Here is a 25,259-nt window from a genome sequence, read left to right as displayed (position 1 = left end):
CCCATCCTACTCCTCTCTTCTTCGGCCCCACCCTAGTGCCTCCCAAGGACCTTATGTGGAATGTCAGAGCTAGGGAGAAAGTGACAGGTTCAGTGACCCTATTCCCCACCACATTAGGAGGCATCGCTGGCTTTCTCACCGCATCCCCCAGGTCAGCTTGCTGCCCCATTGCAGTCATCTACGGTTACACCTCTCTCTGGGCCTTAGTTTTCCCATTTGTACAATGGGGAGGTGGGACTTAGTAATCTAAAAGCCAGCCTGATTCTAACCTCTCTTCCATGCCTATCTCATCCTGCTCCCAACTCACCTTCTGGATATGCCTGCCCTGCTGGGCCCCCTGAATATCAATAAGTGCCACCTTGGGTGAGAAATCTCTGGGCCTTTGGGATGCTCTGGGTTGGCAGTGGAGGGGAGGTGGGTGAACAAAAGGAAGACTAAGGAGCTGGAGTGAGACAGAAAACCCTCTCCTCCCTGCTTCCATCTCTACTGCTTGCCCCGTTTGTTCCAGCAGGGAAAGCAGGGGCAGAGGAGTGCCCCAGGACAGAATGGGCCCCTGGCTTTCCTGGTGAAAGGGAGCTTTAGGGAACCCAAGATCCCCTGCTCCTTAGGAACTCCCCAGGGGACCCCCAGACCCTCCTCAGAGACCCTGGCCTCCCAGTACCCTCTGTGGCCCCCGATTAGCACTATCTTTGGAGGGAGCAGCTAGACCAAAGCTGAGGGTGGCTGGTATGCAGTTGGTAGGAAGTGGGTGGTGAGTTGACAGTGGGCAGACAAATGGGTGGATGGTGAGCGGGTGGGGAGGAGGGTGAATGGTGGATGGGGCTGAATGAATAGTGGGTGGGTAATAAGTAGGTGGTGGGTGAATGACAGGTGATGGCATTATTTGGGTAGAAGGGTGGTTGAAGGTCCTGTGAATTAAGGGTCTGGGGTAAAGGTGGTGACAGGAGTCTCAAGCTAAGAAACCATATTGTCTCTAACTATAGAGACAATCTCTATATTTACACTCAAGTGCTGGGATAGGTCCTAGAACCCAGTAGCCCCACCCCCAGGACCATCTTGGATTTCCCTAAGTGATCTCAGGGCCATGGGCACTTTCCTGTGTGCATGCTCTAGTCCCAGCAGGGTTCCCAGGCTTGGCCCCACTGACTGCCCCTATAAGAGACTCCCAAATTTGAATACACACCCCTACTTCTGTGGTTCACATCCACCGCTCCGGCCTCTTCTTCCAGTTGCAAGGTAGAATTGGGCCTCTGGACCTCCTGGCAGCCCAGGATCTCTATGACCCCTAGGACCTGAGGTCTACTCTGGCCATGAGGGCCCCAGGACCACCCTGGATGCCCAGGAACTTATGGGCTGCCAGGAACCCTGTGGACACTGGGCCTTTCAGGGTTGCCCAGCCCAGATAAGCTCCTAAGAATCCATGGAGTTCAAGGACCAGTGAAGCCTCTGGGCCAGGGTTTCCTCAAGGACAACCAGGCCAGCCAGGTCTATAGGTGAGAAGAAGCCACCTACCCTGCCAACCCAATCCTCTGTCCCAAGCCCTCCTGAAACCTTGACACCCCCCTTTTAACTTCTCTCAGGTGACTGCTCACATGTCACTGAGCTTTTTAGCCACCCTTTCTCTAGATGTCTGATTGCCACAACTAGAGTATGAGTTAAGAGACACTGACAGCCGGGCGCGGTGCCTCACACCTGTAATCCCAGCACTTTGGGAGGCTGAGGCGGGAGGATCATGAGGTCAGGAGATCGAGATCATCCTGGCGAACATGGTAAAACCCCATCTCTACCAAAAATACAAAAAATTAGCTGGGCGTGGTGGCACATGCCTGTAGTCGCAGCTATTTGGGAGGCTGAGACATGAGAATAGCTTGAACTTGGGAGGCAGAGGTTGCAGTTCATGCCACCACTGCACTCCAGCCTGGGAGTGAGACTCCGTCTCAAAAAAAAAAAAAAAAGATTTAACAACTGCGTCTTTCTTTCTTCCCCTTCCCTTTGTTTCTTCAGTCTCTTCCTTCCTTCTCTTTCTTTAGCACCCCATCCCCCATCCTTCCCTACATGTTTTCCTACAACAAATGCTGCCTACTTGGTTGACACTGTGTCCTACACAACCCTGTGTGGTCGGAAACTGACGCTTAATAGATGCTCAGTAATGCCTATTGGCTCACTGAGCCTGTACCTTACTCCCCTAGGATCTCCCCCTGGGGGGTTCTCCAGGGGCTGGAGAGCTCATCTTATCCAGTATTCTACCCCCCTTCCAAATATAGGGTAGAAGAGAGAGCAAGGCTTGCATAGTGGGAGAGGCTTGGAGGGGCCTCCTGGAGCCTCTAGTCCATCTGAAAAGGTGATCTATGCTCAGGTGGGTCTCCCTGAGAGAACAGAAGACGCCTGTGTCCCTTTCTTCATGGCTGCCCTTTCCTCTTTCTCTTTTACCTCCTTGTGATGATTAGTACTGAGTGTCAACTTGATTGGATTGAAAGATGCAAATTATTGATCCTGGGTATGTCCGTGAGGGTGTTGCCAAAGGAGATTAACATTTGAGTCAGTGGGCTGGGAAAGGCAGACCCACCCTTAATCTGGGTGGACACAATCTAATCAACTGCCAGTGCGGCTAGGATAAAAGCAGGCAGAAGAATGTGAAAATACTAGACTGGCTTAGCCTCCCAGCCTACATCTTTCTCCCATGCTGAATGCTTCCTGCCCTCAAACATTGGACTCCAAGTTCTTCAGCTTTGGGACTCGAACTGACTTCCTTTCTCCTCAGCTTGCAGATGGACTATTGTGGGACCTTGTGATCATGTGAGTTTAATATTCCTTAATAAACTCATATATATATATAATATATGATATATATATCTGATATTATATATGATTGATATATGATATATGATATGTATGAGATATATATATAACATATATATAATATATACCATTAAGGATTAATTCCCTTGGCTTTGAGGAAGCAATGTGTACAGTAGAACATCCAATAGATCAGGAATTGTGATCTTACACGTCAATTTTTTTTTTTTTTTGAGACGGTGTCTCACTCTATCACCCAGGCTGGAGTGCAATCTTGGCTCCCTGCAAGCTCTGCCTCCTGGGTTCACGCCATTCTCCTGCCTTGGCCTCCCGAGTAGCTGGGATTACAGGTGCCCACCACCATGCTTGGCTAATTTCTTGTATTTTTAGTAGAGACGGGGTTTCACCCTGTTAGCCAGGATGGTCTTGATCTCCTGACCTCGTGATCCACCTTCCTCGGCCTCCCAAAGTGCTGGGATTACAGGCGTGAGCCACTGCACTCAGCCACCCACCTCCAGGTTCACGCCATTCTACTGTCCTGTCTCAGCCTCTTGAGAAGCTGGGACTACAGGCGTCTGCCACCATGCCCGGCTAACTTTTTGCATTTTTAGTAGAGACGGGATTTCACCTTGTTAGCCAGGATGGTCTCGATCTCCTGACCTCAAGTGATCCACTTGCCTGGGCCTCCTAAAGTGCTGGGATTACAGGCGTGAGCCACCGCGCCTGGCCTAACTTTCATTATTACGTAAGGTTTGCCTACTCAATCAGACAAGATGATCCCTAGGGCAAGCCCATTAATTCAGGGGTTCCCTCAGGGCCGAACTGTGTCTTTCCCCCTGAGAACTGAGCTTGCTTTTTTCCTATCTATTCTGTCTCTCTTTTGTTTTTTTTTTGAGACGGAGTCTTGCTCTGTTGCCCAGGCTGCAGTGCAGTGGTGCTCTCTCTGCTCACTGCAACCTCTGCTGCTCAGGTTCAAGCAATTTTCGTGCCTCAGCCTCCTGAGTAGCTGAGATTATAGGCACCTGCCACCATGCTTGACTAATTTTTGTATTTTTAGTAGAGATGGGATTTCACCATATTGGCCAGGCTGGTCTCGAACCCCTAACCTCAAATGATCTGCCCGCCTTGGCCTCCCAAAGTGCTGGGATTACAGGCGTAAGCCACCTCACCCGGCCTCTTCCTATCTATTCTCTAAGACGCCCAGCCTGAACGCTGCAGAGGTTGGAAATTGTACAAACAAGGAAGCCAGTGAGACCTTCTAAGTAACAAGCCGGCTAGGGTGGGAGGTGGAGGAGGCTGGGAGGGAGTAGTCATTTTCTTCATCCATTCATCAGGAGGAGTGTCTTCCCAGTCCTTAGGGTACCCAGGAGGCAGGGGCAGACAATGATGCTGTGGGAGAGGAGGTTTCATTTTCTGGTAGAGTCCTGGGCTGAGAAAGATGTCAGGGAAGGAGGGCCAGATTTCTGCCTTGGAGAGGGTCCTAGTCAGAGCTCCCAAAGTGCTGGGATTACAGGCGTGAGCCACTGCGCCCGGCTGCTCTTTTTAGAAACAATTTTATATTTTATTTTTAAGAGACCAGGTCTCTTTCTGTTCTCCAGGCTGGGATGCAGTGGCACTCATAGTTCACTGCAGCCTTGAACCCTTGGGCTGAAGGGATCCTCCTGCTTCAGCCTCCTGAATAGCTAGGACTATAGGCACATGCTACCATAGCTGGCTAATTTTTTTTTTTTTTTTTTTTTTTTTTTTTGAGACAGGGTTTCACTCTGTTGCCCAGGCTGGAGTGCAGTAAGCTATTTTGGCTCACTGCAACCTTGACTTCCTGGGCTCAAGTGATTCTGCTACCTCAGCCTCCCGAGTAGCTAGGACCATAGGTGCATGCCACCACCCCTGACTAGATTTTGTATTTTTTTTTTTGCAGAAACAATGTTTTGCCATGTTGCCCAGGCTGGTCTTGAACTCCTGTGCTCAAGCGATCCACCTGCCTTGGCCTCCCGAAGTGCTGGGATTACAGATGTGAGCCACCGTGCCTGGCCCCATGCTCTTTATATAGCCTCTCCCAGACACGACACTTGCAGGCTGAAGGCGGACACTAAATCCAGTCTTCTGAGAGCCTCTAGTTCAGTGGGGGAGACACAGGTCTTGCCACCAGGGATTCTCAGCCATGGAGAAGTTACAGTTCCCAGCAGAAGAGGGGTAGGAGGGAGCAAACACTTGGTGCTTACCACATGCCAGGCACTTTGGATAGGTCTCTCTCTCTTTCTTGCTGCAAAGTCCCATTTTCCAGATAAGGCCTAAAGCTCAGAGAGCTAAAGCAACTTGTTTTAGGTTTCCTAGTGAGCCCAGTGAGCCTAGTGAGCACAGCTGGGGTCAGAATCCAGGTCATCCTGACGCTCGCACTGTGCTGATTCTTGTAGCACGGAGGGCCATTGGCTCAAGGATCGTCTCTCTCTTTTAATTTTTTTATGGTGAAAAGATACACATATATTTAGAATTAGCCAGCTGGATTCAGTTTAGATGATCCCAATTTTGTTGGCAACATCCAAAGCATCGTAATCAGGAGCCAGTCCAACATATGCCTTCTCTCCATCAGGCTGAATCAGGGTGTTGACCTGGGCCACATCAATGTCACAGAGCTTCTTCATAGCCTGTTTGATCTGGTGCTTGTTGGTTTTAACATCCACAATGAACACAAGTGTGTTGTTGTCTTCTATCTTCATGGCGGACTCAGTGGTCAGCAGAAACTTGGTGATGGCATAGTAGTCAAGCTTGTTTCTCCTGGGGGAGTTTTCCGAGGATATTTGGGCTGCCTCTGGAGTTGCAGTGTCTTGGGCCACCACAAGGTGGGTGACCTGCAGATCTTTTTTGTGTGTGGCCGTGGACACCTTTCAACACTACCTTCTTGAGTTCAGCTTTAGAAGGGGCAGGAGCTTCCTTCTTCGCCTTCAGTGCCATCTTGTGAAAAAGGATCATCTCTAATGAAGGCTTTCAGCCTGTATGCCCTGAATGTAGAACTGACCACCTGTGGCTCTGGATCCCCATTGTGCCCCATATGAACATCTCCCAGGGCACCTGCACACTTCTCAGATTTATTTTATTTACATACTATCTTCCCTCATTAGGCAGTGAGCTCCTTGAGGACAGGGGGTGATCTTGGTCATCTCTGCATCCCTGGTATGTAGCATAAAGCCTGTGCATATTAGGTATTCAGTAAATGTGTGTTGCATGAATGGTGGGAGGTGCTTGGAAGGCCTCTTCCTGTGCATCTTCCTGCCTCCTTGGAATTAACCCAATGATGAGGGGTAAAGGGACACCAGAGGATGGACTGAGGGGCTGGGGTTGAGGTGTGGGAATGTCTTGTCTGGCAGCCTTTCCAGATTCCCACACTCACCTGCACTCACGCTTCATCCCAGGCATGCTGCATGACATTGTCCAGCCTCTCCTGCACTCTTGCCTCTATGTCCTGGCACCTTTTCTCCTCTTGGGTTTGCTGACCAGGGGACATGTCTGGCATTGGGAGCAGAACTATTCTTTTCCATTCCATTTTATTCTCACAAGAGCTTCATGAGGTAGGATGGGTGGAGATGCTCTGCCTCCATGTTACAGCTAAGATGAGTCAAACTCCAAGTTCACACAAGTTGGTGGTAGAACAGGGTCCAGTGGTGATGGGGTGGGGGCAGTTTTCTTTCCTTTTTTTCTTTTCTCTTTTCTTTCTTTCTTTCTTTTTTTTTGAAATGGAGTCTTGCTCTGTCGACCAGGAGTGCAGTGGCGCAATCTCAGCTCACTGCAACCTCCGCCTCCTAGGTTCAAGCAATTCTCCTGCCTCAGCCTCCCCAGTAGCTGGGACTACAGGCGCGTGCCACTATGCCTGACTAATTTTTTGTATCTTTAGTAGAGATGAGGTTTCACCATGTTAGCCATGATGGTCTCGATCTCCTTACCTCGTGATGCGCCTGCCTCGGCCTCCCAAAGTGCTAGAATTACAAGCGTGAGCCACCGTGCCCGGCCTGGGGGCAGTTTTCTGAATCAGGCACAGGCTGGGCTTCCCCAGGGACTTGAGGAAGCTGGTTCTGTTTGCCCTTCTCCAAGGCATATAGGGAAAAAGGGTCCCCACTTCATCTGTGAGATGGAATGGAGAGAACCCCAGAATCTTGGCCCCATCACTTTCCAGCCCTTCTGCAGTCTTGATGGTTGCCAGTAGGTGCCGTCAGTTTGCAACTTTTTGGTCTGTCCTGCAGGTCCGGCTGCCAGTCCCAATCTCCCTGCAATCATCTCTCAGTCTGCACTTGCAGGAAGTAGGAGGTAGCCCAACCCCTGTGAGGCTAAAAGACTCCTGTCCTGGGGAAGCAGGAAGGGAGTCTCTGAACTGCATGTCAGCTTGGTTGACCTGCAGCTTTCTAGGCTAAGACAAAAACAAACAAACAAACAAATAAACAAACCAGCCAACCACAGTGGGTTACTGATTATTCCTGGACAGGTACCCTTATCCTGAAACCAGCTCCAGTACAGCAGAAACCCTTGTAGGGGAGGATGGGTGGGAATTAGGGGGGTCCTGAGAGGGAACCTAGTAGATGGATCTTTGCTCCAAATGCTACTGCAGGGCTCTTCTCAATTTGGGCAAGATTGGGCAAGGTTGGGGGAATAGGGGCATCAATAGGACTTCACAGAGGGTCAAGCCAGGCCCAACACTAGCCCAAGTAGCAACATTGGGTGAATTAAAAAAGCATCCCTTCCTTAAAATTCTTTTTTTTTTTTTTTTTTTTTTGAGACAGAGTCTTGCTCTGTCGCCCGGGCTGGAGTGCAGTGGTGCAATCTCAGCTCACTATAACCTCCTCCTCCTGGGGTTCAAGCGATTCTCCTGCCTCAGTCTCCCAAGTAGCTGAGATTATAGCCAGCACACCTGGCTAATTTTTGTATTTTTAGTAGAGATGAGGTTTCAACATGTTGGCCAGAACTCCTGACCTCAGGTGATCTGCCCACCTTGGCTTCCCAAAGTGCTAGGATTACAGGCATGAGCCACCACACCCGACCTTCTTTTACCTTCTTTTATCCCTCCCTGCCTCCCTCCCTTCCTCCCTCCCTCCCTTTCTTCCTTCCTTCCTTCCTTCCTTCCTTCCTTCCTTCCTTCCTTCCTTCCTTCCCTCCCTCCCTCCCCGTCTTTCTTCCTTCCTTCCTTCCTTCCTTCCTTTCTTTCTTTCTTTCTTTCTTTCTTTTTTTTCTTTCTTTCTTTCTTCTTTCTTTCTTTCTTTTCTTTCTCTTTCTTTCTTTCTTTCCTTCCTTCCTTCCTTCCTTCCTTCCTTCCTTCCTTCCTTCCTTCCTTCCTTCCTTCCTTCCTTCCTTCCTTCCTTCCTTTCTCTTTCTTTCTTTCTTTCTTTCTTTCTTTCTTTCTTTCTTTCTTTCTTTCTTTCTTTCTTTCTTTCTCTCTCTCTCTCTCTCTCTCTCTCTCTCTCTCTCTCTCTCTCTTTCTTTCTTTCTTTCTTGACAGTTTCCTTCTTTCACCTAGGCTGGTGTGCAGTGGCATAATTCTAGCTCACTGCAGCCTCCAACTCCTTGGCTCAAGTGATTCTCCTGCCTCAGGCTCCCGAGTACCAGGGACCACAGGCGAACGCCACCACACCCGGCTAATTTTACAATTTTTTTTTTTATAGAGACAAGGTCTCACTACGTTGCCCAGACTGGTCTTGAACTCCTGGGCTCAAGTGATCCTCCCGCCTCAGCCTCCAAAATGTAGGGATTACAGGTGTGAACCACTGCTGCAGGCCCCTCAAAAATCCTTCACTGCCATCTGGGAAATAATCACAACAGCTCTACAAATACATAATGACTACAAGGAATGGGGCCCCACTGGAGTTGTTCAACGCAAAACTTGCATACTGCAAATGGCAATCTCCCAGGCCTGCCTCCCTCCACGAGTGGGTCTGAGAGGCAAACATCCAGGAAGGAGGAAGAGGCTCGGTGGCACCTCCCTCCCCGGTTCTGCTGATTCCATCTTGGGGAAGCAGAGTGGACCAGGGCCCAGATGAGCCCTGGGGAGATTGCGGGGGTGGGAGAGGTTGCAAGGGGCAAGTGGGAAGAAGCCTGTTAACGTTTTAGGGCCACCAAGCCTTTCTGTGCCCCAAGCTAAGTGCCTGTACGCTTTACCGCACCTCACAAGGCTTGGTCTCCAGCGGTTGAGGCTGAAAGCACCGGGGTGGGGTGGAAAGGGTTCTGTCCAGGGAGACCAGATCCGCAGAGCCGAGTTCGGGCTAGGAGGTCCCTTTCTCGGTGGGAGACTGAGGCCGCCTTGGCGGGGCGGGACAAGACTCCTCCGAGGTCGGGAGAGGGGGCCCCGCAGCAGCCCCTTGGCTTCCCTTCTCCCTTGCCTCCCCTCCGGGGCTCTGGTTCAGAGGCGCTCTGGGCGCCTGCCACGGCTTCCAAACTGCGCCGCTTCCTTCTTCGGCAGAAAAGGACTTTCAGATGTAGCGGCGGTGGCGGCGGCGGCGACTCAGGACAGCGCCCCCTCCCCCTAACGGCCGCCTCTCCCTCTCCCCCTCGCCCGCCCCGGCTCCCCCACCTCTGGGAAGGCGCTGGGGGTGTGGCCAGGGACCAGTATAAAGTCCGGGGGAGCCGGTCCCGGGCAGCCGCTCAGCCCCTGCCCCCTCGTCGCCCGCCGCCTGCCTGGGCCGGGCCGAGGATGCGGCGCAGCGCCTCGGCGGCCAGGCTTGCTCCCCTCCGGTCCGCCTGCTAACTTCCCCCGCTCCGTCCCCGTTCGCCTGCCGGGCCGCCCAGTCTCCCCGCGCCCTCCGGGTCGGGTCCTCTAGGCGCGCCAGGCGCTGCTGCCGTGTGCCCTCCGCCGCCCGCCCGCGCGCCCGCGCTCCCCGCCTGCGCCCCGCGCCCCGCGCCCGCGCCCAGTCCTCGCGCGGTCATGCTGCCCCTCTGCCTCGTGGCCGCCCTGCTGCTGGCCGCCGGGCCCGGGCCGAGCCTGGGCGACGAAGCCATCCACTGCCCGCCCTGCTCCGAGGAGAAGCTGGCGCGCTGCCGCCCCCCCGTGGGCTGCGAGGAGCTGGTGCGAGAGCCCGGCTGCGGCTGTTGCGCCACTTGCGCCCTGGGCTTGGGGATGCCCTGCGGGGTGTACACCCCCCGCTGCGGCTCGGGCCTGCGCTGCTACCCGCCCCGGGGGGTGGAGAAGCCCCTGCACACACTGATGCACGGGCAAGGCGTGTGCATGGAGCTGGCGGAGATCGAGGCCATCCAGGAAAGCCTGCAGCCCTCTGGTAAGGTACCCCTGGCCTCCCAGTTCCCTCCTGAGTGCACTCCTTTCCCAGCGGCTTCTTCCCCATTCCAGCCACCCTGGAAGGCCCTTAAAAATCTCCCGTGAGTTGAAGAGAAGGCAGGTACGTGGCAGGGCCCGACTGGCATGGGACGGGCTCACCAAGGAAACTGCTACCAAGTCCCTAGCAGCCTGTTGCCATCACCAAGGGAGACTGTCCCATCGCTCCATCTGAAACCTCCAAGGGCTGTCTATTTGATGAGGGGGTCCCAGTGGGAGGCCTGGCTGCTGGTGCAAGAGTGGCAGATTAAGGTCCAGTTAAGTCAGCTGTCCAGGGCCAGAGAACTGGAGGATGGTGGTGGGGGTGTGTGTTGGGGAGGATGGGGGAGGGGGGAAAGCTTTCTGTTCCTGATCCAGGCCGAGGGTGAAATCCCAGTGGTCTGGGGAGCTAGAGCCTGAACTTTTTTTTTTTACATGGTCCAGTGGTGGAGTGGGACACACAAATTAGAGGGACTTTGGCGGTGAGGGGCATTAGACTTGCCCTTCCCCAAAGCCCGGAACCAGGTCACCTTGTTGTTTGAGAGGCGGTGGGAAGACAGGGGTCCCTCTGCCAGGCCTGGGCACCTCTGCCTGCCCTGGTATACAGGCCCCCTGTTCTTCTCTCCAAGCAGGTATGATTTGAGGTGGCAGAAAAGTCTTGGCTCCCAGCCCAGAGCTGCAGAAACCTCATGTGTGTGGGTTAGGGAATAGAGAAGTGGATGGAGGGCCAGGGGAGAAAAACAGAGAGAGACAGAGGGGGGTGGGGGAGGAGGGGGGGGGAGAGAGAGAGAGACAGAGAGAGAGAGAGACAGAGAGAGAGAGAGAGAGAGAGAGAGAGAGAGAGAGAGAGAGAGAGAGAGAGAGACTCTGAGAAGGCCCTTGCCCTAACCTCATTGTTACACTTTCTTTTTTTGTTTCTCAGTGAACCTTTCTCAGTTTCTTCTTAGACTCTCAGTGTCTTTTCCTTCTTTCTCTTGCTCTTTTGTTCTTCCTGATTTGTCTCTCAGCCTCTAGTTTCACTAGTCATGCTCTCCAGTTCTGTTTTCCTCAGTGTCTTCTGCTCATCATGCCTTTCTTTCTCCACTTTATTCCGTGTTTCTGTTTCAGTTGCTTTGCTTCTCTTCCTCTCTTTCTGTTGCTGTTTCTCTGTGTCTCTGTCACTGTTTCTGTCTTTCTCTGTTACTTTGGGAATCTCTCTGTCTGCCTTTCTGTATCTATGCCTCTGTTTCTCATTCCATCTCTGGCTCTGTTTTGCTCTCCTGTGCCTCTGTCTGTCTCTGTCTCTTTTCCTGGTGCTTGAAGCTTCCATTGTTGCAGTCCGGATACTGGGACTCCAGCCCCAAGCTTCCTGTCCTGGGTCCCAAACCCTCTACTTCCTCAATCCTCTGCAGCTTGTCAGCCGAGGAGAGCAGGATGCAGGGAAAACAGGAAGGAGGTGGACTCCAGGGGTCTGGGCCTCGGGCCTCTCTGCCCTTCCTGCCCTTGGGTAGGGAGAGATGGGTCAGCAGAAAGCATTCTCGGAGAAATGCCAGCCTGGCACCCGGCATATCTGGGAAGGGGGGTCCTGGGGGAGAAAGTCGCTAATCTTGGGGCAGAGATGCCGGAGGCAGTGGTAGAGGAGGAGTACTGACACTGGGAGCAAGGCTGAGCCCTTGGGTTCTCAGGGTACAACAGGGTCATGTTCCCTTTGAATCTCTATCCTCCACCAGCCAGAGGGTATCTGACACCAGATAAGGATGGCTGCTAGTCTCCTCCTCTCTCAGCACTTTGAATGCAAGACAGAAGAGCCCTCAAAGGGCTGCATAGGAATACCTCATCCTTTGGTTGGGTAGGAATACTCCATCCTGTAGTGGAGGAAAATAAGATCCTCTAGGGGTTTGGGGAGGGCATGGCATGAAAAGTCCGTGGTTGTCCTCTGGATGTAATGCAAACTGGCCTCCAGGAGTCTCCAGGAGTGTCTAGGGTCTGAGTGTGGAGGTTCGTGCTTGTAATCCCAGTACTTTGGGAAAATTACTTGAGGCCAGGAGTTCGAGACCACCCTGAGCAATATAGCCAGACCCCCATCTCTACAAAAAAAAAAAAAATAATAAAAAAAAAATAGCCAACTGCAGTGGCTCATGCCTGTAGTCCCAGCTACTTGGGAGTCTGAGATGGGAAGCTCAAGGTTACAATGAGCTATGATCACATGATTGCATTCCAGCCTGGGCAACTCTATTTCTCTATTTTGTTAAAAAAAAAAAAAAAAGGGGGTAGCCTGGGCACAGTGGCTCACGCCTGTAATCTCAGTACTTTGGGAGGCTGAGGAGGGTGAATCACCTGAGGTCAGGAATTTGAGGCCTGGTCAACATGGTAAAACCCTGTCTCAACTAAAAATACAAAAATTTGCTGGGCATGGTGGTGCCCGCCTGTGGTCCCAGCTACTCGGGAGGCTGAGGCAGGAGAATCACTTGAACCTGGGAGGTGGAAGTTGCAGTGAACCAAGATTGCGCCACTATGCTTTCACCTAGGTGACAGAGCGAGACTCTGTCTAAAAAACAAACACACACAAACAAACAACAGTGTCTTGGAATGGGGCGGCTTTAAGTCCCCTTTGGATGACACAGCCAAGGTCTGTAATGCCCCTTCTCCTTTCCTCCTTGCCTTGTCCTCCAGCCATGCAATGGATGCAGGTATCTGGAGAGAGACAGGGGAAGCCTGGAGGTACCTACTGAGCAAGCTATGCCCGTGCCCTCCCACACCTCCTAGTCATCATAGAAGTAATTCCTTGCTGTGACCTGGGCCACATGGCACCGTGTAAATGGCACTCTCTAGAGTTCTGCTGCAGCCCTGCAGGGTCTGTGGGTGAGATAAGGTGACCAAGCCCCTACCCACCCATCTTTTTAGCCTTACACAGTCAGTAGGCCACTGTCTGCTTTAGGTCCCAAGGATTGGGCCCACTGGCCTGCGAATAGCTTGATCGAGGGCACCCATCTATTCTTTCTGCCTTTTCTTTTTGAGGCTGAGTGTCAGCAGGTGGCTGGGGGAGGGTGGCCACTTGGTATGCCTCCTTCTTTGGCTGCTATGGTCCAGCTGCCTCTTGTTTGCCCCAGGGGCAGATCTCCCCTTTCCATCTCCAGCCACCCCCGCCCGCCCTCCTGTCTCAGCTTTCCATGAGCTGGCCAGGTTGTGGCTTAACACCACTGAGGCCATCAGAGATGAGGCGGGGTATGTGCGTCAAAAGTCCACAACTCTCCATCTTGGTACTGATCCTCGGCTCATGGAATCTGGGGGAGTGGACAGCGGAAAGATCAGCATTTGGATGGGGAGTTCCTAAGCTGGACTCTCAGTCCCTTTGGGACAGGGTTAGGGAACAGGCAGGCTGGGTTAATTTTTAGTCAATGCAGCAAATACTGACTGCCCCCCTACTTCAGTACTGGGAATCCAGTTATGTCATGGGAACAAGGGCATTCCCAGAAATTCTGTGCCTTGTGGGGAGGGGGAGGGAGGAGCATGGCCGCTTCCCGTTTTTAATTTAGTGCTGGCAAAGCCAGCAGTATTGGTGCCTTGGGTATCAGGAGTCTTTCCACTTAAAGACAGAGTGGTGCAGAGCTAAGTCTCTCCTCCTCCCCTTCCACCAAGTCTACTTCAGTTTCCTAATTTGCAAAGTGGGGAGGGCAACAGGACCTGCCTCACAGCGTTGGGGTGTCTGGCATGGGGTAAGAGCTCAATAATTGAAGTGACGATGAAGATGGTGATGAAGAAGAAGCCGATGCTAGGACTTAGGGAAACAGTAGGACAAGGGAGCAAATTTGGGGCAACATTCAGAGGAGTTGAGAGGGGTGGGGTGGCTGCTGTCACCATGGGAAGAACAGGCCAAGTTGTCTTATCTGACTTTTTATTCTGAGGCTGGCAGCATGACACAGCTGTTGGGGGGATACCCCTTGAGCCAGACCTCAGAGAAAGGGCCTGGTACCCAGCACCAGTGGTCTTGGCTTCTCCAGCCAGAGTCTAGGGGAAGAGGGAAAAGACCTTTCTAGCAGGACAGGTGGGTGACCCTCGGGATCACAGCTGAAGTTTCTGGTCGGGATGGATGGGCCCACTCAGTGCATAGCCTGGGTGTCTCTCAGGGGCCAGGGGGTGGTGTTGGGGAGAAATCATGAGGGTAAAATCAGGCAACAGGAAAGAGGAAATCCTCTGACTTTTGCCACAAACTTTGCAGCCGGTGGTGCCACAGCTGTGTGGCCTCTTCTCTCTCTGACGCCTTCCCTTCCTCTGCTGCTGGAGCAAAGACTGAGGTTTCCCCTATAGCCAGATGTCAGCTGGCTTAGCTCCAAGCTGGGGGCTATAGGAGGACCAAGCCTGCTTGGAAGTCCCATCTCCCAAACAAGCTTTTTGGAGGTCAGACTTTTCAGGGGAATAGGTCTGACTCCACTCCTGCTCAGAGGGGAACCCACAGGCACTGAAATTTCTCCAGAGGGCACTACCAGGATGAGTGGCACCAGGTGGCTGGAAAATAGCAAGTATTTAGCCAGTTTTGGAGATGAGAAGGTTAACGTTATCAAGAGACTCAATGCTGTAACCCTTACCCCCACAAAAACCTAGTGCTTAGGGGTGGATCCTGGGGTGGCTCTTCAGTCTGCCAGTTAAGCAGTGTTGGGCAAGGAAAAGTTACAGATTACATGGAAAGTCAACAAACCACGGTGCAGAGAAGCTGTTGAAGTCAGCATGCCCTGCCCTGGCTCTGTGTCTCTGACCGGGGCAGGGTCAGAGTGCCCAAGTGCATGTGGGTAAGGCACATGTGGATGAGTGTGTGTCTGGACACGTGATTGTTTGTATACATTTGCGATTCTTGAGCCCCAGCCTGTCTGTGTGTGAGTAGGCAAATACAGATTTACCCTGTGTCCCCATGAGACTAGGGAGGGAGCTACTCTCCCTATCTGGTGGGTTCTACTCCGTGTAGACAAGAACTGGGGATAAGTAGGATGGCTAATGGGGACCCTAACAAGGGAGAAGCCAGGCAGGCTGCTGGCTCAGCTTTTCCCAGGTAACCCCTGATGTGACATGGGGCCACACTAACCCAAGAGCATGAGCCATGCCTCTGGGCTCACCCTGTGCCCCATGCAGCCCTAGGCTTCAATGAGCATACATAATCCTCCTTGATGGTAAACATCCCAAATATCCATTAACAATCCTCTGAGGGTTAGTTGTTTGTGAACTTTGACTCATACAAACTCAGCACTGTGGCTCACACCTGTAATCCTAGCACTTTGGGAAGTCTAGGTAGGAGGATCACTTGAGGCCAGGAGTTGGAGACCAGCCTGGGCAACATAGTGAGACCCTGTCTCTTAAAAAAAGAGAGAGAGAAGAAGAAACTCAACATGGAAAGCATCGTTGTGGTCATGCTTCTATTCCATATCTCTTGAGATTTTTGAGGCTGCTGCTACCCTAAGGCTCCACACCTCCAGGATGGGAGCTCACTCCTGAAACCTCTTCCCCTCTCCTTGAACTCCTGAAAAACTTTCCTCACTCCTTGAACCAAAGCATATTCTGCCCATTTACTGAGAGGAATGAATCACTGTACAAAATAGTGCTTGCTTTTTTAAAAAATTGAGACAGGGTCTCACTTGTTGCACAGGCTGAAGTGCAGTGGCTTGATCACTGCTCACTGCAGCCTCGACCTCCTGGGCTCAGGTGATCCTCCCACCTCAGCCTCCCAGGTAGGTGGGATTACACGTGTGCGTCACCACACCAGGCTAATTTTTTGTGGAGATAGGGTTTCATTATGTTTCCTAGGCTGGTCTTGAACTCCTGGGCTCAGCGATCCACCTATCTCGGCCTTCCAAAGTGTTGGGATTACAGGCGTGAGCCACCCCGGCTGGCCCCTAGTACTTTCTTTTATGGTCATTACAAGAAAGCAAACTCAGGAAAAACAAAGGCTTTCCAGGTTGGAAGGGTGCCCCCTGGTGTTAGTGTCCTGGGCTGTGGCAAACAAGTCTACGTGATCTCCTCCAGTCGTACCTAAGTAACATGGTGGGGCCTTTGTTCATATCTCAGCTCAGCCTCTGTCCTTCTGACATTTGGTTCTGATTCTTTAGTTCTTGAATTTTTTTGTTTGTTTGTTTGTTTTTGTTTTAAGAGACAGGGTCTCGCTGTGTTACCCAGGCTGGAGTGCAGTGGCGCAATCATAGCTCACTGTAGCCTTGATGTACTGGGGTCAAGTGATCCTCCCACCTCAGTCTTCTAAGTAGTTAGGACCACAGGCATGTGCTACCACGTCTGGCTATTTCTTTTTTTTTCTTTGTTGGTAGACACAGGGTCTTGCCATGTTGCCCACGTTAGTCTTGAACTCCTGGCCTCAAGTGATCCTCCCACCTTGGCCTCTCAAAGCACTGGGATTACAGGTGTGAGCACCCAGCCTGGTTCTAATTCTTTGAGGTCTTCCATTTCCTCTTTCTCTCCACTCCCCAGCTCCAGCTTACACCCCTGAAACACTGTGACTCCATCCTCAAGCCTTATGGCTTTGTGCAAGGTGGAGGCATGGAGGGAGGTGATCACTGGGCCAGTTTAGGTTTCTTTGGCTGGAGGAATTCCTTGGGAGGGTCTCCAAGGAGTGGCCTAGATCCCAGATCTTTCTCTGGTTCCTAACCGAGGGCTCAGGATCCATCTTCTTATGGGCTCCTTGGCACAATCCTCATCTTCTGAAGTTTATGCTTCTTCTTTTGCTGTCTACCTTGGCTGGGGGGTCTTGCTATAGTGTCTTCTCTTTGGTTGACTCTTAGGAACTTGATGTAGGACTGGAGTCCCCTCTGGACTGTCCTTGGGATTTTAAATGTGCAGAAGGATGGATTATATCTGTCTCCTCTGTTTATTTCTTTCCTTTTATTCCTCTTTCTAAGCCAGCCCTCCACTGTGACAAAAATCTTCTTCCATCCTTAGTGAATTTTATTAATAACCTTTGGTGTGGAAGGTTATTGACAAAGACTTTCTGGTTAGATTCCTCCTTGCCTTGTTTGCTTTTATCCACATATTTCTCCCTACACCCCCCAAACTAGGAGAATGAAAAGAGAACCAACCCCCAAACTTTGGCTAGGCAGAAAAATACCATTTGACCCAGAGGCAGCTCTGGGATCGCTGCCACGCATGGAGGAACCTGCTAACTCCTCAGGAAAAAAAAATCCTGACGCAAACCAGATGTAACCTCCTGTCCGGCTGCCAACATCTGGAATGCTGGCAGGGGCTTTGCACTCAGGCCGGCAGAGAGCTGCCAAGCCTGAGCATTTCAGAGGTGGCTCTGATCTGTAGAGAGGTCTTTCAACCTCTTTCTCCAGCTCGCCCTGTAATCTGGTTTTGACTGCCTGGAGGGAGGAGCAGTGGTTACAGTTCTGGGACTCGAGCATGGGGTTTTTCTTTTTTTTAAAAATGTATTTTGTTTTATTTTTTAAGAGACGGGATCTTGCTCTGTCACCCAGGCTGGAGTGCAGTGGTGTGATCATAGCTCACTGTTAACCTGGAATTCCTGGGTTCAAGTGATGCTCCCGCCTCAGCCTCCTGAGTAGCTAGGACTACAGGCACATGCCACCATACCTGGTTAATTTAAAAATTTTTTGTAAAGATGGGGCCTTGCCATGTTGCCTAGGCTGGTCGCAAACTCCTGGCCTTAAGTAATCTTCCCTTCTCAGACTCCCAAAGTGTTGGGATTACAGGCATGAGCCACAATGCCCTGTTTAGATGAAGTTTTTCTTGAGCTCAGATAGAGCCTTCAGGAGATCCCACAGAGGGGTTGAAGGTCCAGCCTCATCACTCCTGTCTCCAGATCCCAGGTGCCCTGGTTCTGGGCAACCCCTATGGACTTTGGATGGAGTCTGAAGTCTAAGAAGGGAAACTTCCAGGTGGGGGACTGAAGGAATGTGTGAGGCTGTTCTTGTGGTCCTGGGACCACACAGGTTGTATTACACACACACACACACACACAAACACACACACACTCACTCTTCCTCATGCAGGCGGATACACTAACTCCCACTCTCTCCCACCCAGCCAATGGGGAGAGCCTTTTGGGCTAGAGTTCTCATTGCTCATGGAAACTCTGATTCTGGCCATTTGGAAGAGGGTGAGCAGAGCCCACAGCCCTGGGGATCCCCTGGCTGGCTCAGCCAGCCACCGAAAAAATCAGGAAAGGCGACAGGGAGAACGATCAGATGGAGAGGGGGATGGCAGGAGGAGCTGAATGGAAAGGGGACAGGATCCAGCAGGGGGCCCCCCTGCCTGCCTCAGACCTCCCTGCAGGGCCCAGGGGACCCTCCTGCCATCTGGGCAGCTGCAGCTGGTGACTCATCTGAGCACTGGCCTGGGTGGGGTGAGGGACAAGTCAAGGACTTCAAGAGGAATATTCTGAGAGATCCAGGGGAGAGGGGAGGAGGTAGGGGGCTGCTTTTGTTTCTTCCTGCTCCCCAGGTTCCCTGCTCTTCTCCAGCTCCAAGCCGGAGAATCCCCAGGAAGGAGAACGTGGGTGGGAGGCTGGGTTGGTGTGATGCTCTGACCTCTTCTGGTGCTGACCTCTCCTTATCGTGACCTGAATGCAGACAAGGATGAGGGCGACCACCCCAACAACAGCTTCAGCCCCTGCAGTGCCCATGACCGCAGGTGCCTGCAGAAACACTTCGCCAAAATTCGAGACCGGAGCACCAGTGGGGGCAAGATGAAGGTCAATGGGGCGCCCCGGGAGGATGCCCGGCCTGTGGTAAGGACCTCCGATGCACAAATGTGCATGTGCATAGACACACACACACACACACGCCCCTCGCCCCCAAGCAGGCACACACACATACACCATCATCACCAGATCTGTGGCGTGTTCATTCAGCACACATTCTAGGGTGACTACCGTGTGCAAGGTACAACTAGTGTGAGTCATCAGGACCCAGAGAAAGCACTCATTCCCTTCCTTGGGATTCCTTTCCTGCCCATCAGTTATATCCATCGGGACAGCTTAAGTGATTATTAAATACTGAAAAATACTGAAAATATTATTCAGTATTATTAAATACTGAAAAACTTTTATACCGGTTGGTAAAAAGCAGTTGCCCAAAGTGCCCTGGGGTTTCTTGACCTTTTTTGGATTCCCCACCCCAGACCTTCTCAGTAACCAAAGGATAAATGCTGGCCATAGCAGGGGGCCTGGGGACCCTGCTTCAGGGTCTGGCTAATGTCCCTTCTGAAGGTCTTACAAGTTGTCAGTTGTAAGTTGTATCTGTCCCTTCTGCATAGAAATCACCCCCTCCCTGGCTTTCTGCATAGGTTCCCACAGCCCCTTTCCCCACAGTGTCCCCTCACTTCCCACCCCTCCTTTGAAGAAGCTCTTTGGCTCGAGACCCTTTCCTTCATGTGTCTGCCCTCCCCACTGTGTCCTCTGGACCCAGGCCCCTCTCTTCACCTCACTGGGTCCTGCCCAGCTCCCGGGGCTCGGGCCTCCTTTTGGGGCCTTTAGTTCCCACTTAGCTCTGACCCCAGGCCTGGGCCTCCTGCCTCTCTTCCTTCTGCTGAGCAATTTTGTTCTCCCCTCCTCCAGCCCCAGGGCTCCTGCCAGAGCGAGCTGCACCGGGCCCTGGAGCGGCTGGCCGCTTCACAGAGTCGCACCCACGAGGACCTCTACATCATTCCCATCCCCAACTGCGACCGCAACGGCAACTTCCACCCCAAGCAGGTGGGTCTCTGTCTCCCGCCGGCTTGCCCCTGGCCTCAGCTCTGGGGCATTCCCGGCCTCTCCGCAGGATGGTCCAGGATGGAGATCTCAGGAAGGGGGAACTCCTCAACCCCAACCCAACCCGTTGGAGCCTCCCTAAACCCTACATCAGCGTCAAAACGTCACTCATTTTGGAGACGAGGAAACGGTGATCCAGAGAGAAGTAAAAGCGCCCGGGCTAGTCCAGAGTCATAGAGCAAGTTAACAGCAGATCTTGCCTCCCTATCCAGGGCAGTTTCCCTCAGCCCTGGATTTCACCATCTCTGGTACAGACCTAGCAACCCTGACAACTTCTGGCTCCCAACACTCTCTCATTCACTCTACTCTATTCCTGTGAGTAATTCCTCCTGCCACTGAGTGAGGTTTCATCTGGGAATGGAGGGCCAAAGTCATGAGGAGTCAGGGAGGAAACTCAGCCTCCCCCTCCCTGCAGGGCGAGCAGCAAAACCACCTGGAGTACAGCAAGGGTGGAGGTAAAGCCAGACTGGATGGTTGGAGACAGGCACTTTGGGTAGAAGCAGAGGAAGGAGTGGGCAGGAGAGAAGACACAAAGGCAGCAACTTCCCTATTCCTTCTTGCCCTTGGAAGCTGGGGTCCTCTGACAAGCCTCCAGGAGGCTGGGATGGTCAGCAGGGTTGGCCTCTTTCAGCCCATCTCTGGCCTGTCAGAATGGGTGGCCTGTCTGGGCAGGGCCTGGTGTGCCTCCTGCTGGGTGTGGCCTGGGGAACCCTAGCCTGGAGCTCTTTGTGGGTGTATACAGACCCATTGCCCTGCTCCATGAGCTATAGATAAACCCACAATTTGAGCTGCCACTCAGCCAGTGGAGGCCTAGATATAAGGACAAAGGCTGCCCTGGGTCTGTGCATCCCAGGATGGCATGAAAAGGGTATGAGTGAAGGGCCAGAGAGGGCACCCCAAAACCAATGCCTAGCCTATTTCTAACCTTTATCCTAACACGGATTTTATCTTCGTCCCAATTTAAAAAACTTTTTCTTGGCCGAGTGTGGTAGCTCACACCTGTAATCCCGGCACTTTGGGAGGCTGAGGAGGGCGGATCACGAGGTCAGGAGATAGAGACCATCCTGGCTAACACGGTGAAACCCCGTCTCTACTGAAAATACAAAAAATTAGCCGGGCGTGGTGGCGGGTGTCTGTAGTCCCAGCTACTCGGGAGGCTGAGGCAGGAGAATAATGTGAACCCGGGAGGCGGAGCTTGCAGTGAGCCGAGATCACACCACTGCACTCCAGCCTGGGTGGCAGAGCAAGACTCTTTCTCAAAAAAACAAAAACAAAAACAAAAAAACAAAAACACCTTTTTCTCTTAATTTTAAGGAAACAATTAATAGCTTTATTTTTTAGAGTAGTTTTAGGTTTATAGAAAACAAGCAAGAGTACAGAGTTTCCATGTACTGTCCTCTACCTCAGTTTCCTCATTATTAACATCTTACATTATATTTGTTGCAATTGATGAACCAATATTGGTATATTATTATTAATTAGTGGTTTACATTAGGGTTCACTTTTTGTGTTGTATAATTCTATGCATTTTCTTCTCCCATTTTTTTTTTTTTTTTAGAGACAGGGTCTCACTCAGTCTCCCAGGCTGGAGTGCAGTGGTACCATCACAGCTCACTGCAACCTCCACATCCTGGGCTCTCGTGATCCTCCTACCTCAGCCTCCTGAGTAGCTGGGACCACAGGCACACAACTATGTCAGGCTAATTTTTTTTTGTTTTGTTTTGAGACAGAATTTGGCTCTTGTTCCCGAGGCTGGAGTGCAGTGGTGGAATCTCTGCTCACTGCAACCTCCACCTCCCGGGTTCAAGCGATTCTCCTGCCTCAGCTCCTGAGTAGCTGGGATTACAGGTGCCTGCCACCACGCCTGGCTAATTTTTTGTATTTTTAGGAGAGATGGGGTTTTGCCATGTTGGCCAGGCTGGTCTTGAACTCCGGACCTAAAGTGATCCACCCACCTTGGCCTTCCAAAGTGCTGGGATTACAGGCGTGAGCCACCATGCCTGCATGCCAGGCTAATTTTTTTTTTTTTTTGTAGAAGGAGTCTCACGCTCTGTCCTCTAGGCTGGAATGCAGTGGCATGATCTTGTCTCACTGCAACCTCTGCCTCCCGGGTTCACACCATTCTCCTGCCTCAGCCTCCTGAGTAGCTGGGACTACAAGCGTGCCACACTGCCTGGCTAATTTTTTGTAGTTTTAGTAGAGACAGGGTTTCACCATGTTAGCCAGAATGGTCTCGATCTCCTGACTTCGTGATCTGCCAGCTTCGGCCTTCCAAAGTGCTGGGATTACAGGCGTGAGCCACCATGCCTGCATGCCAGGCTAATTTTTTTTTTTTTTTTTGTAGAAGGAGTCTCACGCTCTGTCCTCTAGGCTGGAATGCAGTGGCATGATCTTGTCTCACTGCAACCTCTGCCTCCCGGGTTCACACCATTCTCCTGCCTCAGCCTCCTGAGTAGCTGGGACTACAGGCGTGCCACACTGCCTGGCTAATTTTTTGTATTTTTAGTAGAGACAGGGTTTCACCATGTTAGCCAGAATGGTCTCGATCTCCTGACTTCGTGATCTGCCAGCTTCGGCCTCCCAAAGTGCTGGGATTACAGGTGTGAGCCACCGTGCCCGGCCTATGCCAGGGTAATTTAAAAAAAAAATTGCATAGTGATAGAGGGGTCTCTCTTTGTTGCTCAGGCTGGTCTCAAACTCCTGAGCTCAAGTGATCCATTGCCTCTGACTCCCAAAGTGCTGGGATTACAGGCTTGAGCCACTAGGCCTGGCCTCTTCCTCTGATTTTTATCCCATTGAAAGTTCTGACACTTGAACTTTATCCCCAGACCAATTCTGATCCTTAAGCCATCCTTTACTCCAAGTTTAATTCTCACACTGAAATATACATTTGCGTCCCCTGAACCCCCTACTGTCTAGTTTTGACCCAAACTTTCGCTTAACTTTAATTATTCTGATCTTGACCTCTGTCTTTATCCCAATTGTGTTTCTAACCTGGGCTTTAACCCTCACCCAACTCATCCAACTCAAATTTTAGTCGTATTTCCTAATTCAACTGCAACTCTTCTCCTGGTCCTACCTTAATCCCAACTTGAATCCTACTCATAACTATAATCCCTTTCTTAACATCCCATCCCAATCAGAATATGTACCCAAAACATCTCCGACCTGAACCCAGCCTTTCAAATCCAGCTGTGCCTTTAAACCCGAGGGCCTTCTTAAAGTCCAGCCTTCTAGAACTCTCTGGACCTTTCCTTCTTGACCGTGTTCTCCCTGCTTCAGTGAGCTCAGAAGACCCATGCTCAAAAAAGAGTCACCGCCCTCAGAGGCCATCTTGAAGCAGCAACCGTCTGACTTGGGGGCTGGGCTGGGATTGGGGTGGGCCACTTGGGGTCTCTTTTCCTGCCTTGGGACTGACTCCTCATGCCCTTCTCTTGGCAGTGTCACCCAGCTCTGGATGGGCAGCGTGGCAAGTGCTGGTGTGTGGACCGGAAGACGGGGGTGAAGCTTCCGGGGGGCCTGGAGCCGAAGGGGGAGCTGGACTGCCACCAGCTGGCTGACAGCTTTCGAGAGTGAGGCCTGCCAGCAGGCCAGGGGCTCAGCGTCCCCTGCTACTCCCGTGCTCTGGAGGCTGCAGAGCTGACCCAGAGTGGAGTCTGAGTCTGAGTCCTGTCTCTGCCTGCAGCCCAGAAGTTTCCCTCAAGTGCACGTGTGCATGTGTGCGTGTGTGTGCGTGTGTGTGTGTGTTTGTGAGCATGGGTGTGCCCTTGGGGTAAGCCAGAGCCTGGGGTGTTCTCTTTGGTATTACACAGCCCAAGAGGACTGAGAGTGGCACTTAGCCCAAGAGGTCTGAGCCCTGGTGTGTTTCCAGATCGATCCTGGATTCACTCACTCAATCATTCCTTCATTCATCCAGCCACCTAAAACCATTTACTGACCACATACTACATGCCAGCTCCAGTTTTCAGCCTTGGGAGGTTTTATTCTGACTTCCTCTGATTTTGGCATGTGGAGACACTCCTATAAGGAGAGCTCAAGTCTGTGGGAGAAGAAAAATCTCATTCCCAGGGTCAGAGGAGAAGACACATGTACCTTGACCATCGTCCCTCCTCTCCAGCTAGTCAGAGGGTGGGAGCCTAAGGAAGCGTGGGGTAGCAGATGGTGTAATGGTCACGAGGTCCAGACCCACTCCCAAAGCTCAGACTTGCCAGGCTCCCTTTCTCTTCTTCCCCAGGTCCTTCCTTTAGGTCTGGTTGTTGCACCATCTGCTTGGTTGGCTGGCAGCTGAGAGCCCTGCTGTGGGGGAGGGAAGGGGTCAAACTTGAAGCACAGAGGGCTAGGGAGGTGGGGTGCATTTCTTTGAGCAGTCAGGGTGGGAAGAAAGAATGCAAGAGTGGACTGAATGTGCCTAATGGAGAAGACCCACGTGCTAGGGGATGAGGGGCTTCCTGGGTCCTGTTCCCTACCCCATTTGTGGTCACAGCCATGAAGTCACCGGGATGACCCTGTCCTTCCAGTGGCTCACTCCCTGTGGCTCTGCCTCCCTCTCCATATCTCCTTCCCCTACACCTCTCTCCCCACACCTCCCTACTGCCCTGGGCATCTTCTGGCTTGACTGGACAGAAGGAGACTTAGGAACTTACCAGTTGGCCATGATGTCTTTTCTTCTTTTTCTTTTTCTTTTTTTAACAAAACAGAACAAAACCAAAAAGTGTCCAGAGGATTGTGTTTCGTTGATTTATTCTCAGTTAGACACAGGGATGCACCACGGGTGGAGAGAGGGGGACAGATTTTGGGAGGTGAGCATTGTGTGGTTCCTACACCTGCCTGTATGGTAAGGGATTGCCGAAGGATGGCCAATCCACCTTCCTTTTCCCTGCAAGGGAAGTTTCCTAGAGAACTCCTTGGCTTCAAAGTCTGTGCTGTCTGTACTTAGACTCCGGGCAAACAATGGCTCCTGAAAGGGGGGCGTGACCAAGGACAGCCCTGTGGGGGCAGAGCTGTGTCTGGGGTCAGCTGGCATGTGGGGCTGGGGCATTTCTTAGGGCATCGGGCGGACTGGGCTTGCATCTGCATTTGATTTAATAATTTGTTGGGGAGGGGCAGGGACACTGCCCTGCATTTGGGGAAATGGGGTAGATGCTTCAGCACATTCCACAGCTCTGACTGCCGAGATCTCTGACTCGGGCATTGTGCTGAGATTGGATTCTGAGGCTGGGAGGGGTTGACTTTGCTGTAGACTCGGTGCCAGCCACAGCTTCAGAGTTTGTGCTCACATGGTATGCCTGGATTCTTGGCCATCCTCCAAATGCCCCTCCCCTCCCACACCTCTGTGCTGTGTGTGTGTAGGGGGGGGGCAGGGGGTAGGGGGTCTGTGTGTGTGTGCGCGCACGCGCGTGTGTGTGGCAGGGGGTAGGGGGTCTGGGAGCAGAAGCTGAT

The 25,259-nt window shown here is 52.1% G+C and overlaps 1 protein-coding gene across 1 annotated transcript; it reads left to right on the top strand.

Moving 5' to 3' along the window:
- Window positions 1-9,392: 9,392 nt before the first annotated feature.
- On the top strand, window positions 9,393-24,541 carry IGFBP4 (insulin like growth factor binding protein 4). Its single transcript, XM_008012787.3, has 4 exons — window positions 9,393-10,046; window positions 18,643-18,800; window positions 19,629-19,763; window positions 23,262-24,541. Exons 1-4 carry the CDS (start codon window positions 9,698-9,700, stop codon window positions 23,394-23,396), a joined length of 777 nt encoding a protein of 258 aa, XP_008010978.1. The 5' UTR covers window positions 9,393-9,697; the 3' UTR covers window positions 23,397-24,541.
- The last annotated feature ends 718 nt before the right edge of the window (window positions 24,542-25,259 follow it).

Source organism: Chlorocebus sabaeus, chromosome 16 (genome assembly GCF_047675955.1).
Source record: "Chlorocebus sabaeus isolate Y175 chromosome 16, mChlSab1.0.hap1, whole genome shotgun sequence".
NCBI classification, from domain to species: domain Eukaryota; kingdom Metazoa; phylum Chordata; class Mammalia; order Primates; family Cercopithecidae; genus Chlorocebus; species Chlorocebus sabaeus.
The sequence above is the reverse complement of the archived record's forward strand: the minus strand, read 5'-3'. Positions and strand labels throughout refer to the sequence as shown.